The 16,524-nt window shown below is 39.2% G+C and overlaps 1 protein-coding gene across 1 annotated transcript in view; it reads left to right on the top strand.

Annotated features, from left to right (window-relative positions):
• Nucleotides 1-16,524, top strand: part of LOC129093462 (zeta-sarcoglycan-like) — a 31,459-nt gene that overhangs the window by 10,683 nt on the left and 4,252 nt on the right. Inside the window, exons 3-6 of the mRNA XM_054601490.1 lie at nucleotides 1,167-1,268; nucleotides 10,082-10,169; nucleotides 11,440-11,562; nucleotides 11,929-12,001. Coding sequence (XP_054457465.1) covers nucleotides 1,167-1,268; nucleotides 10,082-10,169; nucleotides 11,440-11,562; nucleotides 11,929-12,001 — 386 coding nt within the window. The remainder of the gene's footprint in view (nucleotides 1-1,166; nucleotides 1,269-10,081; nucleotides 10,170-11,439; nucleotides 11,563-11,928; nucleotides 12,002-16,524) is intronic.

Here is a 16,524-nt window from a genome sequence, read left to right on the forward strand (position 1 = left end):
TTCTAAAACAGAATCTTGATATTGCTACTGATTGGCAATATAATCTTATTTGTTAAAAAATCCCACAAAAACAGTTTTACAGTGTTTTTTTGCACATAATTAATTTTTTTGCATTTTTCTGAGAAATAAAAAGGAAACTAGCCTGAGCCGGCCAATTGTTTTTATTTAACAGGCAGCATTTGTTTTGTTTTATTTTTGGTTAACTTGAACATTTTAATCTTGATGTCAATGAGAATTGAAGAACTTACTGCAGTTTTGCATGAATAAATGTTAACTTTTGCCTTTGTGTGTTTACACATTATCACATAATTGAAATGAGTTGATATAACTTTTTCAAATATAAAACACCACAAAATGATACACACTTTACTTTCATGCCATAATTTGCCACACTGCCTTTCTTTGGGCACAGCAGACAGGAGTAGATCCTGGAATTAGCCCCTCTATGCACAAAACTGAGAATAAATCTTAGATCGGGAATCATTTGAATCAATAATCTTTTTTCAATTAAATTGTGACCCCAAAAATCATTAGTGTCTTGAGATACCGAAAGATTCACACCAGTCTTCTACGACCAAATCAGGTCCTGAATCATTTAAATGTAAGGTGCTATAGTTATTTCAGGAGCACTCAAAAAGAAATTAGCATACATACAAAGGGACTTAAGGAAGAAATGCAATGATTTGATCCACCAGGTAGATAACAGGGCCAATGCTAACCCTATTCAAGCTGACTGGGTATCAGCCAGTCATGATCAATCCATGTAAAATACAGTCTTCTCGTCATTATAAAACTCTTGAGTGTTCTACAATCGGCTAATGTAATTCTGCATGAGCAGGAATCTGATTCTTTTGTCATTTCCATCACTGCCACATTTGCCTGGTTCTCCTCAGTCAGCCTCCCACTGCATGCAGCCTGTCACCCTGACGCCACAGAGTGTCTGTGGCATTGTCACCTCGGTGTCATGTCCTACTTCTTGCCTGTCACTCAACGCTGCTGCCTGTCCACCAGCCCGTCTGGCACACTGCTGCTACTGCTCTTCCTAATGCAGTTTAGCAACAGCAGGATTCAATCTTTTATGCATTTCAGAATATGTTTTCCTTTAAATCAAATCAGGAAAATCAGCGCTGCTCATCACAACGCTGACGATCATATTTATGTTGCAGGATGGAATGGGAAACCTTCAGTTGAAGCAGGATGGGATTCGCCTGGAGGGAATCTCTGAGTTTCTCCTGCCTCTCTACGTGAACGAGATCCAGTCGAGAAGGGTAAGTTGCCGCCTTTGCTCTTCTCAACAACTTCAACTTGCCTGTAGATCAATACTTGGCAGCACTGATAAACTAGGAATAACTATCATCGACTGAAAAGCATGTGAAAATCTCCTGCATGGACAGACCTCGCCAAAGCTGCAGACAAACGGGTATTGATCTCACAATGTTGAGGAAGTTATGATCAATTAATTTGCAACAAAGGCTTGGAAGTTTCCCTCGGAGCTCTGACTAGACGATACTTTGATGTTACCTTATATTTGTGCTTGTATAGGAGAGATTACTCCCTCTCTCTCTCTCTCTCTCTGTGTCCTGTGCTCCTCTCCTCCTCATTTCCTGTCATCCTCCAACAGTGCACTATCAGGGCCTCCCATCGGCAGGAGATGGGTAATAGGCTGCCTCTCAGCTCCTCTCAGGGCCACATACAAACCTACAGGAGATTACAGACGATTACAGAGGGACCAGAGTCCCCCCGCTGGATTTCCAATCAAACCCGCACGATAAATTCCCCTCTTCCACTTCCTCCCTCCCTCTTCTCCTCTTTGATGTTTAGTAGATTAACCAACACAGCTCCGGTGCAAAGTTGATCCAAATGTTCTTCTCCCACACGAATCACAGACACTCAGTTGGATCATCCCCTTTTTCAGTGATTAGGCATGGTGCAGAAAGCAATTTCAAGCACTGGAAGCTTGGGTTCCGTGTAAATTTGATTTTTGAGGGACGTCGATGGTGGAAGTGGCTCGATAGTTGGTACAATTTGCCACAGCGGATTGAGAAACAACTTGGAATTGCCCCCTCATGCTTTTGATCTTGTAGTTGGAGCTTAATGTTGATTTAAATATAACAGTCATGTGCTTAGCAATAGCAAACACCTCAAGGCCATAGCAGACGCCCAAGCCGAACAATGGACAAAGCCAATATTTCATTCTCTGGTGCAATACCACCTGCAGACATTTTTACTGTCTTGTTTTACAGACAGGCTGTGCAGTGGCCCCCTTATCTACCGGCACCAGAGATATTTGCAGGACAAAAATCTCTGTGGGTCACTCGATATTCCTCACCTGAGAAAATATGTCAAGCACTGCGAGGGCAGGGATTATGGTTATCCAATGAGTTTACACCACAGTGCACAGTGCTGTTGTTCAGTCAGATAACCACCACTGATCAATAAGTCATTCCCACAAACAGCAGTGAACTCTGTAGTGCACCACAGAAGTTAAATATAGCCTGATCATTTTTTTTATATGTTCACGGAGTCCAAGCTGCTGTCGAGGCTAAATTCAAAGTAGCTTCAGTTTTACTTCTCCTGGATCAATCAGTGCTTTGAATCTTCAGCAATGACTGAAGCCATAATCTGTGAATACCAAGTGGAAATAACTCCCTCAGTGTTTTTGGCAGCAACTTTGATAGCTGGCAGCAAATAACAGGCTAAGCAGCCCCTTGAATCAGCGCTCTCAGTAGCATTTTGTAAAATGAGAGCTGGTAACTCTGCACAAACGGTTTACGTTGGTTGCAATCCCTGCCAAGTAAAAACACACACAAAAAAAACCACATTCAGTACAGCAAATGTGTTTTCGGGAGTTGTGCAAACACTTTTACAGGCCATTTTCAGTCATATTCTGTACTACAGACCATTTTTGCATTATTTGGAAACAACAGCTTTATAAGGCTGCAATTATGCAGCAGTTTGCCTCCTATTTTGATAAATATACACACATTAAGTATCCAATAATACAAACAAAAACAAATTAATTAAGCCATGAAATCATATTGTAATTTAAACAGGTTATCATTTTCTCTTGTCTGTTCAGTTTCTGTTTTAAGATGATTTATTTTGTTATTTTGTTGTTTAGTCGTGTGAAGAGTTTTGTCTCATGTTAAGCATAACAGAATACAGCAGCATTAAACACCCAACTCTGTGTTACAGTTTATTAATTCACTGCTTTGATTCACCGTCACTGTTTTCATCAGCTTTGTTTGCAACAGCAGCAAAGAAACTCTACAAACCCCGTGTATGCTACATATCCAGCACTGAACAGCAGACCGACAGAGTTCCACTAGCCGGTAAACATATAACACGTATTTAGCAGCTAACGAGTCATATATTTCCCTTGGGATCTGGAGGAAACTAAAACAGACTTACAGTGGGGGAAATAATTATTTGATCCCTTGCCGATTTTGTAAGTTTGCCCACTGACAAAGAAATGAACGATCTATAATTGTTATGGTAGGTTTATTTTAACGTTGAGAGACAGAATATCAAAAATAAAATCCAGAAAATCACATTATATAAAAGTTATAAATTGATTTGAATTTGATCGAGTGAAATAAGTATTTGATCCCCTAACAAAACATGACTCAGTACTTGGTGGAGAAACCGTTGTTGGCAAGCACAGAGGTCAGACGCTTTTGTAGTTGGTCACCAGGTTTGCGCACATCTCAGGAGGGATTTTGGTCCACTCCTCTTTGCAGATCTTCTCCAAATCCTGAAGGTTTCGAGGCTGTCGCTTGGCAACTCTAAGCTTCAGCTCCCTCCACAGATTTCCTATGGGATTAAGGTCCGGAGACTGGCTAGGCCACTCCATGACCTTAATGTGCTTCTTCTTGAGCCACTCCTTTGTTGCCTTGGCCGTATGTTTTGGGTCATTGTCGTGCTGGAAGACCCATCCACGACCCATTTTCAGTGTCCTGGCTGAGGTAAGGAGGTTGTCGCCCAAGATTTCACGGTACATGGCCCCGTCCATCCTCCCCTCGATGCGGTGAAGTCGTCCTGTCCCCTTAGCAGAGAAACACCCCCAAAGCATAATGTTTCCACCTCCATGCTTGACGGTGGGGATGGTGTTCTTGGGGTTATAATCAGCATTTCTCTTCCTCCAAACATGGCGAGTTGAGTTGATGCCAAATAGCTCGATTTTGGTCTCATCTGACCACATTACCTTCTCCCAAGCCTTCTCTGAATCATTCAGTTGTTCATTGGCAAACTTCAGACGGGCCTGTACATGTGCCTTCTTGAGCAGGGGGACCTTGCAGGCGCTGCAGGATTTTAATCCATTACGGCGTAGTGTGTTACCAATGGTTTTCTTGGTGACTGTGGTCCCAGCTGTCTTGAGATCATTAACAAGTTCCTCCCGTGTAGTTCTGGGCTGATCCCTAACCTTTCTCATGATCATCGATACCCCACGAGGCGAGATCTTGCGTGGAGCCCCAGACCGAGGGCGATTGATGGTCATTTTGTGTTTCTTCCATTTCCGAATAATCGCACCAACAGTTGTCTCCTTCTCACCAAGCTGCTTTCCGATGGTCTTGTAGCCCATTCCAGCCTTGTGCAGGTCTACAGTCTTTGCCCCGACGTCCTTAGACAGCTCTTTGGTCTTGCCCATGGTGGAGAAGTTGGAATCTGATTGACTGATTCTGTGGACAGGTGTCTTTTAAACAGGTAATGAATTGAGACAGATGTCTTTCATACAGGTAACGAGTTGAGATTCAGAGTACTTTCTTAAAGTGAAAGGACTAATCTAACCGGTCTGTGGGAGCCAGAATTCTTGCTGGTTGGTAGGGGCTCAAATACTTATTTCACTCGATCAAATGCAAATCAATTTATAACTTTTATATAATGTGATTTTCTGGATTATTTTTTTTATATTCTGTCTCTCACTGTTAAAATAAACCTACCATAACAATTATAGATCGTTCATTTCTTTGTCAGTGGGCAAACTTACAAAATCGGCAAGGGATCAAATAATTATTTCCCCCACTGTATATAGAGTAAATATTGGTCTGCAGCAAGTGGTCAAAAAGTCAGAGAACTAAACTGAATGAAATAAGATGTTTAATGAGCAAAATTATTAATTAATTATCCTCATCAAACAAAGACTAAATAACACTGCAAATCTGATCAGGAGATCAGGAGTTTTCAGCACTGAGGGGCATCATTACCCATGTAATGATGCCTCTCACACATTTAGTTTCGCTTCACATCACATGATACTTTGCACTTATATATCCTCCTGTATCATAAAAACTCAATCCAGCACTCTTATTTGTGCTTGTACTAGTAAGCCATAACTATTCCAGAATCACATTTCAATTGTAAAAGATATCAACCAACTCGAACCTCAAAATCAACCACTATCGCTTAATATTTCATCAGGGCTGTCTGCTCTCAGCGCAGAGGAGATGGGACAAACTACTAAGCTGTGGAGCAGCTGATGAATTTATTATTATTATCTGTAAGATAACGTCAAATAGTGTTAAAGTATTGCAGAACAGAGCGTCAATAGTTTTCTATAATCTTTTAATTCTACACACAGATCACCAAGCACGATCATAGTTTTAATGTAGTTTATTTAAGTAAAATCGAATACAACTTTATTCATTTCTGGTTTATTCCATTGGCACAGATGGGACAGATGCAGCATTCTGCACACAGACAAACTGAAAACAGCTATCCAATGTAAAGTATCAGAGCTCACTGGAGTCACCATGGTGACAGTCACACACCTTCTCAGGTCACCTCGCATGGCAACTCTTCCCCACCTACATGAACATTGTGTAAATTAGTAAAGTGTGGAATAAAAGCCACTGACCGCTCTCGCACAATGAGTCCATATCCTCATTATCAGTCCTAATCACAATGCCATAAGAAAACATAAATGAATAAAAAAGAAATTGTGTTCACCTATCAATACACCTATGGATACCACTGATTGTCGCGATCATTTTGGAAGCAATCAGTCTGATTGCTATCAATATAAATACTACAATGAAAATCATTGTGTTATGTTGCACAATAGATACTCTGGCAATGTTAGGACTACGTAAATGGAAGAATTAGGAAGGAACGAATGTTCAGGGATCCCTTCATCCACAAGCACCTCATTTCCTGTGTAAGACAAAACTTTTCTTGGTCTTCCAAGTAGACGTGACTCACCGTAAAGACCGATTGTTCAGCAGGCTCATGACTATGAATCAACATTTATAAGGTGCTTTGCATTGAACATTTATAGTGAAATGTGGGCTTGTAGATGGCGGGATGTGAGGCTGAGCCAGCTGCTCACATCTACAGGTTGATTTGGTACTTAAAAAGGACGCACTGTATTATAAATGACACCCGGAACCCTTATATTAGTGTTGATGCTTCACATTTCCTGCCTGCTGTGCTCTGCGATATGTGAACCAGGGCAGTCACAGCTGCCCCTCCAGACTTCTGATTTGGGAACAATGTGACTCTGGCAAGTGAAATTTCAAGTGCAGAGTTGATTTCAAAGACTTGAAAATTAGACCCGAATTGTTGCCTTCACATCTGAAATGGTGGACTTCCGGTGGCACTCCTGCTTAAAGGTTCAAGCTGGTGTTGGAATGCAGACACTCGATATTTTGATTGTTTTAAAATGTGTGAATATGACCTGAAAGTATGAAACTGTAAATGCTAGGGAAATGTGCTTCAATGGTTTCTTTCATATTGCTTTTACCACAGGGAACACTTAAACATCCTTACCAAAGGAAAGGAGATAATGACAACCCACAATTCCTTGCGGCAGTAGGAATTGTGGGATTGAAGTTTTCTTTTCTTTTTCTTTTGAGGTCAAGGAAAAGAGTTTGGAAAGAGTTTTTTGGACTATTTGACAACAACCGTGTTGGCCTTTTTTTCCAGCTGCTTTCAGTTACCTGCTGAGTTGTCTGTCAAGTCTGAATATTTTGTAGATTATTTTCCGTTAACCCTGGGGGCTTCCCCTATGCATGTCTGCTTATCTACCCATCCATCCATCCATCCATCAGTCTGTCAGCTTTTACAGACGGCACAGAATACTCGCACCTGAATTGCTATGGATAAAAGAAGCCGATACTAGAACCATGAAAAAGATTTGACAGGACGACCAAAATTGTCAAATTTCAAGCATTTTATTGAAACATATTATTATTCATTGGCTCCAACTACACATGTGAAAGCCACAATACTACTCTGATTCCAAGCAGATGAAATCAATTAGACGCTTGAAATTTCACGACAAAGTGGCTGTAATTTCATACTTTATAAAATCTGTTACATTCGCCAGATGAACATTGCATTCATGATTTCAGTGTTTGTGAAGCTTAATGTTTGTGCTGGTATTTATTTTATTTCACTTTCCTCTCACATAAACTTCAAACAGAGTGGATTAAGTTGTTGCAGCCATTGGCAGACCGTGTTGGTTTCTGTCAATGCTGGTGTTATGGCTGTTTTTTGATTCAAACGCAAAAAGACATTGTAGAAAATATATCTTTCTCTTGTTTGTGTCCGAACAAGGTTTCTCTAACTTATGGAAGCTTTCCGTTTTTTTTTCATATTTTGGATTTTCACAGAAAGTTTTTCCGAGTATTTTTTAACAGAGCCACATGTGTATCAATGGTGAATCCATGCACACTATGCTCCTGTTTTGGTCAGTTTTGCTGTAGTGTGTTGGCCTTTGATTCGATTGCACACGGTTTCAGGCCATTGATGCATACAGCAGGTTTACATAAATGGAGGCAGAGGGCCGGGGAAGTACAGTAAATACAAATTCTCCACATATGGGTCTCCACAATTCTCCCTGAATTTCTCACTCTCCAGTTGGGTTTCTTGAACCGTTGCTGATTTATACCCCATTAGTGATGGTTCTGCAGAGGTCAAATTTGACAACTTTCTAACATATGAGCAATGAACACAAAGTTATGCATTGCTTTTATAGGAGGAGTGAGAAAAGAAATGCCCCAGATAATTGCCAATGTGTGATCATTTTTACAATCACTCTTGATACAATTTGATTCATATTATTGTCTTGTTTTTTAACTAGTGTTGCAATTTCAAATCAAGAGAACTTTAAAATTGCATATTTGATTTGAATAAGACATTGCCTCAGTCTGAGAAAAATGTTGTATGAGGCAACACAGTGCCCAGATACAGTTAATCAAATCTCTGCTGTTCAGACTGTTGACTCTCCTTATTGTCCCCGGGGACCCTAACTGATCTATAAATAGCATCAGATGCAGGTGTATCTTTATTGGAGTGAAACTTCTCCCTCATCGAGTCTCCCCTACTTGCATTGCTGATGCACTACAAAGATGACTGTAAGCACCAATCTGCAGATGAGGGCTAAAGCCATCCACATGCTTAGGGTCTCAGTTTAAAATCAAAGCTTTTTTGCATCAGTGCCCCAGAGACCTGAACATCCAAGCTTGCTAGAACCAGTTTAATTTGGATTACAGTAATAGATTTTTTTATATGAAAAATATTAAGTTTCCCAGCAAGCATGTTCCAAAACAGCCTGTGCCCTGCACAGAAAGAGCCTGCCTGTTGATGGGGAAAATGAAGACATAATAAGCGTGCCTTTCAACTCAACATTTTTTTGAAATTCATTTTATTTATTTGTTCAGCTCAGTATGCAAATTAGCTTCTACCACAATCAAAAATAATTAAAATTCAAATATAATTATGCAAATATTTGGTTAGGATTACAGTTAAACCCTTAGCAGAGCTCTTTATCTGTGCTTTAAAAGTCTGCATTTTATTCTCTCGCTCACAGGAAGGTAATACCATCATATGAGGTTGCCTTGTTTTAGGCCATTTCATTGAAGCAGTGTGCCATGCTCTTGTTTTCAGCTCTGATGTTATTCATTGTATGCAGGGAAGCATCCTTTGACTTACAGCGGCCATGGTAATTTTTCAGTCTGTCGAGGCCCACTGCACCTACAACAACAGGCTCCATTTATGTGCATCCATTCTGATCTGCACTTGACCTTCCTCAAAGGGCGCAGTGACTAAAAAAGCCTTTTATGTGATCTCAAAGAAGTGTTCAGAGCAACGGCGTCTCAGTCATGGCCCTCAGGAAACAGTTTTAAGACCTATCAAATCTTTAAAGGGATGCTTCGAATCAAGAACTCAAATTTCTTCATGACGCTGTGCTTCCTGGAGAACTTCTTTTCATGATGCACATTTATAGTGGGAAGGAGCAAGGAGGGAATGGAAATAAACTGAAATGACCTCTGCAAAGTTACCCACCACACAAGCTTGAGATAATCTCCTACAATTTGACTCTTATTATGGGAGGGCATGAAGTTAATCAAACCTATTAGACTGCATTTTGGCATTACTATTATCTCAAATTTGAAACTGTAAATGCTAACATTTCACAGTTGCTACTGTTCTTTTGGGAGACAGAAATAATGTACACAAACACTGCTGTATACCTCCCATGTGTGCTTACACATGTGGACCCGTAAAGTATGGTACGTACAGTGAAGTAGGATACTCCTACACCTGTCACCTGTTTTCATTTGTTCCTTTTTAGTCTTGATGTGGTTTCATTTAGTGGTTTTAATCTAGCAAAGGTTCAGGCTTTGCAGCACAGTCAAACCTGCTTTGTATTGATGCAGTTACACTCGGTCAAAATTTCAATATACAGCTGTGACTTTCTCTAATTGCCACCAAGTGTGGGGATTTTAAAGATACTTCTGGAAGTAGTTGGACAAGCTCAATTATTTCAAAGGTTTGAAAAGGTTTACATATTTGCTTGTCTACAACCTGTCTGACTGCTTGTGCTTCTTCTCTTTTGAAATGTGTTGTAGTGATTAGTAGATATTCATTATTTCGTTAGTACAATGTAATCATTATATCTGAAAGGACAAGTTTAAGCTAGTGGCATAATGACAAAATAAGGGAGGGCTGAATTCACTTTGCTAAGATTTTCCCTACTGCTGAAGGTGTACATAAGATCATAATATGACGTGTTTCTTTCCTCCTCTCTCTTTCCCCCTTTTTCTGTCTCTGTCTCCTTCCACATTCATGCTTCCCCTAGGACAGCTTGTTGGTCTTGGGGTCAGAGAAGAATGTAACGCTGAACGCCAGAAACGACCAAGGACAGCTGACCGGTCAGCTCGCAGTGGGTGAGTCTCCACTTCTGACTACCGTACATAGGGTCCAGTTGGAAGCTATTTATTTGAGGTTATAAATCGCCACTATTTTATATATTTATATATTCTTTTGCCTTTGTTTCATTTAATGTTGAAATAATCATGTAATTGTCTGGGTAACATGTTAATGCACACTTGGGTTCATCCTTTATCTCTCTCTCTCTCTCTCTCTTTATGTACAACTTATTAAAAAGTGATCTTAGATTAATCCAGCCCTGACTGTAGACTGATCAGTCTTATTTTGTTAATGACTTTAATCAAGATCAGGAGAGCAATTTATCTTAAAAAAAAATCTTTAATCGTTTCTTTGCCTTCATAAAATACTCTGTAGTGTCTTCCAGACTCTAACCTTTGAGGCTCTTATTGAAAGGGCAATGGATTCTACTTATTATTATCAAGTTCACCCATCAGTCAGTCCAAATTACCAAAGTCATTTACATGATTAATGACCGCTGGAAAACAAATGACCTGCTTATTAACATTAATAGCTATTGATCTCAGCCAACATAAGTTGAGAGTTGATACTGATTTGACAAGACTGGTGATATGACACTTTTTGGTCACGCTTGACCTTCCTCAGAAAATTAGTGCCTGCTTTTGTAGAAATTGCATTTTGTCTGAAATGAGATGAAACTTTGCGAGAATAATTAAATTCCCCAGCCGTCGCTGACTGTGGATTAATGGAAGAGAGAGGAGGAGATTGCGAGAAAGGCAGACGTTAAAAGTTCTGGAAAAACACCAAAGTCTGGAGAAAATGAATTGATATTCCTCACCAGATTACTTATTTGTCTTCATCCAATGTTAAGGCATGGCGGATCCAGCTTTGTTAGGCGCCTTTCGTTTGCAGAGCAAGCACTCTACACAGTATTTCAGATTGCTAATAGTCTAACATGCCCAAACATAGTTTTCCAAAGCTGATTTGCAAAGCCATAAGGCAACCTTTATTTGACAGCGCCATTTACAAAAAGAACATTATTGTTGGCATTGCAGACTATAAAACTTTTAGGTGGAAATCTGTTCTTTAATGCTTTCTCATTATTAAACTAAAATATATGTTTAGTCCTGGAATTTTTCATGGAATATTGAACAATGCTGTAGAGCTAAACAAATACAAATAGATTGAGTAATCAGTGTCCAAGTCTTCCAATTTAATTTCGAGCACCTCACTTAGGTATAATCAGTATTTATGGTATTATTTGGTTGAAAGCTAGAAGCTCCAACACAGATGTCTCCCTCTCTGCAGGACCTGATGCCGTGGAGGCCCAGTGTCAGAGGCTGGAGGTACGAAGTAAAGACGGAGGCCAACTGCTGTTCACTGCAAATGAGGAGGAGGTCATCATGACAACAGAAAAGTTCACTGTCACAGGTAAATGTGCTATACTCTAAATTTATAATCTTCTTATGTCTGAGAAATCTGTCCGAAATGACCAAACAAAAACATTTCAAAGGAAACCAAAGCCAGCTTATAAGTTGGAAGAGGGTCTCAGTCAGTTATTTGGTCCATATCAAGGTTTGATTGACAGCTTTTACACCACATTAAACAAACCAAACAGCTGCATGTTCCAGAGTCTGTTTGAACCAAATGGCACTCTAAGATAGTTTCTTATACTGCACTATAGATGCCTTTCAGTGGGGGACAAGCATTGAGGTTCAATACCAAGCTGTAGTAAACACATACTTGGCTTTAATTTTATGAAATATAAAAGTATGCATTCTTTTTATGCATATTTAGGCTTGGAAGGCGCCGTGTTTGAACATTCAGTTGAAACTCCCCTGATCCAGGCGAGGGCTTCTGAAGACCTGAAGTAAGTTCCTATTCATTGACTCATTGCTTAATGTCACATGTTCATATCCTGTTCAATTAAAATGAAGATCTTTAAATAATGATGATAAATGTTCCATGGCATTTCAAAGTCAATGCCGGTACCGAAAAAAAAGAGAACTTGGCAGTAACCATTATTCATCAGTATAATTATTTTCAAGCACCCTCTTGTAAACTCAAGCATCTACCGATCGGCTCGTTATCGCACAAATTTAAAACTAGACTTGACCATCATTTTAATTTCACAGCCCAGGGGTGAGCTAATTTGTTAGTTATTCTCTATTGCAGTCAGGAATTGATTAAAGCATCGAGAGCATGGAGAAAGTTAGTAAGGTTGAGATGCGTACTAAACTAATACATATCACACCCAAGTGTGTGATACCCACTGCACTCCGCCTGAGGCTCTGGCCCTGTGTCGGTCCATTAACGAGCTATAACGAGAGTGGTTTGTTGTCCACCTTACTGGTCCTGAAGGGAGGGCTGGGATCAAAGTTGGCAGAAAAAGCAGTGTTCTTGCATCTAATTCCTCCAGAGTGAGAGGAATACTGATGAGGTTCACTTTAAAGCAAGCACACGTACACACACACGTACACACACACACACACACACACACACACACACACACACACACACACACACACACACACACACACACACACACACGATTCACACACACAGGCTCAGCTCAGGGGTGACCATCTGCAATGTGGCCAAAATGTTAACGAGGGGGAACCGAACAGGAGACTGTTAGGACACAAAAGCTCCAACATAATGTTTGCTTTAATGGGATTCACAGTTTATTCGATTTAAATCCATATTTGGCCAAAGATATTACATTTATGCAATCTTAATGTTTAAATTGGTTAGTGTGGTTTAAGTTAATACATATTGCATTTTTCAAAAATCATTTCTTCAGACTATTTCAAAATGACTGGTTCCTTCACTAACAAATTACTGAAATATTTTCAAACAAGCAGATGTTTAAACTGTACTGTCAGGGCTTTAAAAAAAAATGTCCCTTTTATCTAAGCCCAATTTATTTTCCAAAAACCACGTAAAAAAACAGAATTGTGTGGGCTATTAATGACTTGAATTCAACTCTAACAACATTCATGTTGTTATTTTTCCTTTTTCTAGGCGTCTGTTTACAGAGTAATTGGGTTGTATGCAAAGTAAACAAGCTGCTATCACTGCAGTGGCATATCAGTAAACCTGTTCAATATTTGTCAATAATATTCAATAACTTTTGCAGAACCACATGAAGGCTATCCTGTAGAACCTGCCACATGCTAAGATATACTCATCAAATGTTGTTGAAACAAAGGTTATAAGCAATTTGGATTTCCAAAACAATGTTCTTTTCAACAAAAGAAGAAGACAATTCCTCTTTCAGATTTTTATGTTTCTGGTTTGATGTCATTTAAGCTAATTATATCTCTGTGGGAGATTAAATATTCTCGACTAAATAAGCAAAATTAAAGTTAATTTTAGGGATGAAATAACAAAAATTGCAAAAAATTGTGCTTTCGTGACCTCTTCGCTTATAGTGAGAAGCTAACTTAGAAAACTAACAGATAATTGAACAATCTTGCTTTTGCTGCAGTCAGTTAACCCAGTTCATAATTTATACTAGAGAGCACAATACAGTTATTCTGCCTGCAGATTAATCTTTATCCCTATTCAATTTGGTTCAACATAAAGATCCAGTCACCATCATGGACCCGAAAATCTTCACCGTCTGTGACAACTCCCTCTCCCGGCCCTTGTTCCTTTTAACGTCACCAAAGCAGGCACTTTTTCATCATAAAGACAGACTGTAATTTATGGCCGTCTGTACCCTGTTGATTGATCACACAATTGTAAATCTAATTTATCATCCAATACGATTACATCATACTGTATAATTAGGGTGACGGTATAATATAAGATTTACTAAAATAAGAATTCCTATCATGAAAATCTACTCGATATCATTTTTTTTCTCTTTTCTACTTTGCTATATTGCACTCAGCACAACTGATTTAAGACTTGGATTACGCTTTTTATAAAGCAAACAAGGGGATTTCTTCTAAAGCTTCAACATCTGTGTTCAAAGTGGAATGTGCATCTTATTTTGCATTGCTTATATATGTGACGCTGGAACTTTTCAGCCATATTTTATCCATCTCACCACCAACCTGGAAGGGAGAAAAGTCAAACTCTCTTTTCAAATCACTCGCCACCTGTTAGTAAACCTCTCTAGATAACAAAGATAAGGCTTAGCTTGCGTCCATGTTGCCCTTCTTTTCCTCGTTAAAGAAATATCATTCTCTTTGTTCTGTGTTTTATTGCTCTGCAAACCAACGGTAATCTGGTAGAAAAACAGAGCAGAGACTAAATCAAAGAAATCCACCGGAGATCTCCCTTTTATTTGAAGCACCTGTTCTTCTCCCTGAGCACATTATCTGCGTATGCTACTGCTCAAGTTTGTCTTCACTTGTCATCATCATGCTGCTTCTGAATAATTGAATATACTGAGATAATAGTTCCATTGGCATTTAATTAAAACTATTCTTGTGCACTTCATTGTCAATAAGTTTATAGGATTTATCCATGTTTGCTTCAATCTTGTCTTGTTGAGAGAAGATTGCAACCTATTAGAGTGATTTGAAGGAGATGTACAGGTGTATATGGCCGATGGATTGGTGTGCACAATAAGTACATGATGGTGAAGAACCACAGATAACTCACAGATTCAATGGGGAAACAAAGCAGTACAATTCAGCCAGGTGCTGCCAAGCATTATTATATACAAAGCAATGTTTAAAAGATTTCAAAACCGAGAGGAGGTTTTTTGTATGAAATAAACAGTAATAATAGTAATAATAACCAATAATTTGAGGTTACTTTTGCTTCCTGTATTTGTGTTCACATTTAATTCAGAATAGAACAAGATAACAAAGTGCATTACATGGAATAAATGAAACAACAGCAATGTGAAAACAGAAAGGTGAATGCATATCATAGATTAGTAACTCTAATAAACTAGATATCATAATATAATAATATTATATGCATCATGACATTACTTATACACAAAATGATGCATGAATGCAATTTAATATAGGTTCTGTAATAGACAATACATAAACTTAAAATGTACTATGAAATTCATATTTGTGTTTTGGTGGATACAGTATTTTATTAACTGAATTGAGACAAAAATGCTCACAAATAATGAGGGGACAAAAAGTTCATTCCATCTAAAATGGTTGCCAATGGTTGTTTTTATGATGATTGATCAATCGACTAGATTAAAAAGATTCAGTGTGCATCTTTTAGTACAGAGTAGGGCTGAAGCTTAACAGTTGACTGGTTTGATTTATAGTTGTTTTGGTCCCCGCGTCTCACTTTGTTGTTTTCCTTACTCCTCAGTTCATCCTTTTTGTCAACTGTATGCCCAAAAAAGTAGGAGAGATGTTTGTGTGTGGTGACTTGTGAATAATTGCACTTGTGCTGAGGAGCCATCAAGAATGGAGGCCGTGATGTTGAGGTCTCTAAAACAAGGGCAGTGCTGTTATAAAGTGGATAGAGTCCTGCAGGAGAGATGTCAGTTTGTCATGTCCTGCTCTCAGCTCACAGCTTCATTACCTTTCAGTCATAACTCTTGTCAGGCTCTGATCAGCTCCCTCAACTGAAAGTGATCTCTATAGTTTGGCTTCACTCTCAAAATACCTTCCGGTGCTGAGTTCAAGGACAGAAATCCAGATAGTCAATTGCAGGAAATTTGGCTCTGAGGAGTCATGTTTTGACTCCCTAGCTAGCTGCCCACTCAGTCTGATAATAGTAGCAGCCCTCTAACCAGAAATTGCAGCCCCTCAATGTGACAATTACATAATCAGATCATTTTCTGTCTCAGTCTGGAGGATGGTGCTCTGAATCCTTATGCCCATGTCCCACATGTGCATAAAATAGGCATGAAAACTGTGTGATCAATTCTGTGACATTTCTCTTGGTAAAGCTGTTTTTCTAGTATCACTGAACATTACTGTGATACTTCTGTCATCTAATTTGTTCACATTCAGAGAGCGCTAGTCTATTCTCTTGACATGTATGGAAGACAGATGGTAAATGGACGTCTGATCAATGGGACAGAATCTCTCCAGGTCTCAGCCGTGTCAAGACCAAACCTTTTTATTTATTTTTTTGCAGTTGTTGATAGCTACTGCTTCAAAAGCACATAGGAATCTGTAGTGAGACAAGTCTGACATTAAGAAGCAAAGGCAGACCAGATGGGATTTGAAGGCTCTCTGCCTTCTTACAGTACAGACATCTCATGGTACATTTCCAGGCCCAGCATCAGAGAGCAGGAAAACAGCTTTTCATTTATTTTTCTCTACATCTCTCGGCTACTAGAGCGCTCCTCCTCAGATTTAAAGTCTGTTTGCAGTGCGGCCAGCCGCGTACCTCCCTCTAGTTGATCCAAGCAGCTTTCAGGACAGTTTCTGCTAGTAGCTGTGTCCACAC

The sequence above is a fragment of the Anoplopoma fimbria genome, chromosome 7, assembly GCF_027596085.1.
Source record: "Anoplopoma fimbria isolate UVic2021 breed Golden Eagle Sablefish chromosome 7, Afim_UVic_2022, whole genome shotgun sequence".
NCBI classification, from domain to species: domain Eukaryota; kingdom Metazoa; phylum Chordata; class Actinopteri; order Perciformes; family Anoplopomatidae; genus Anoplopoma; species Anoplopoma fimbria.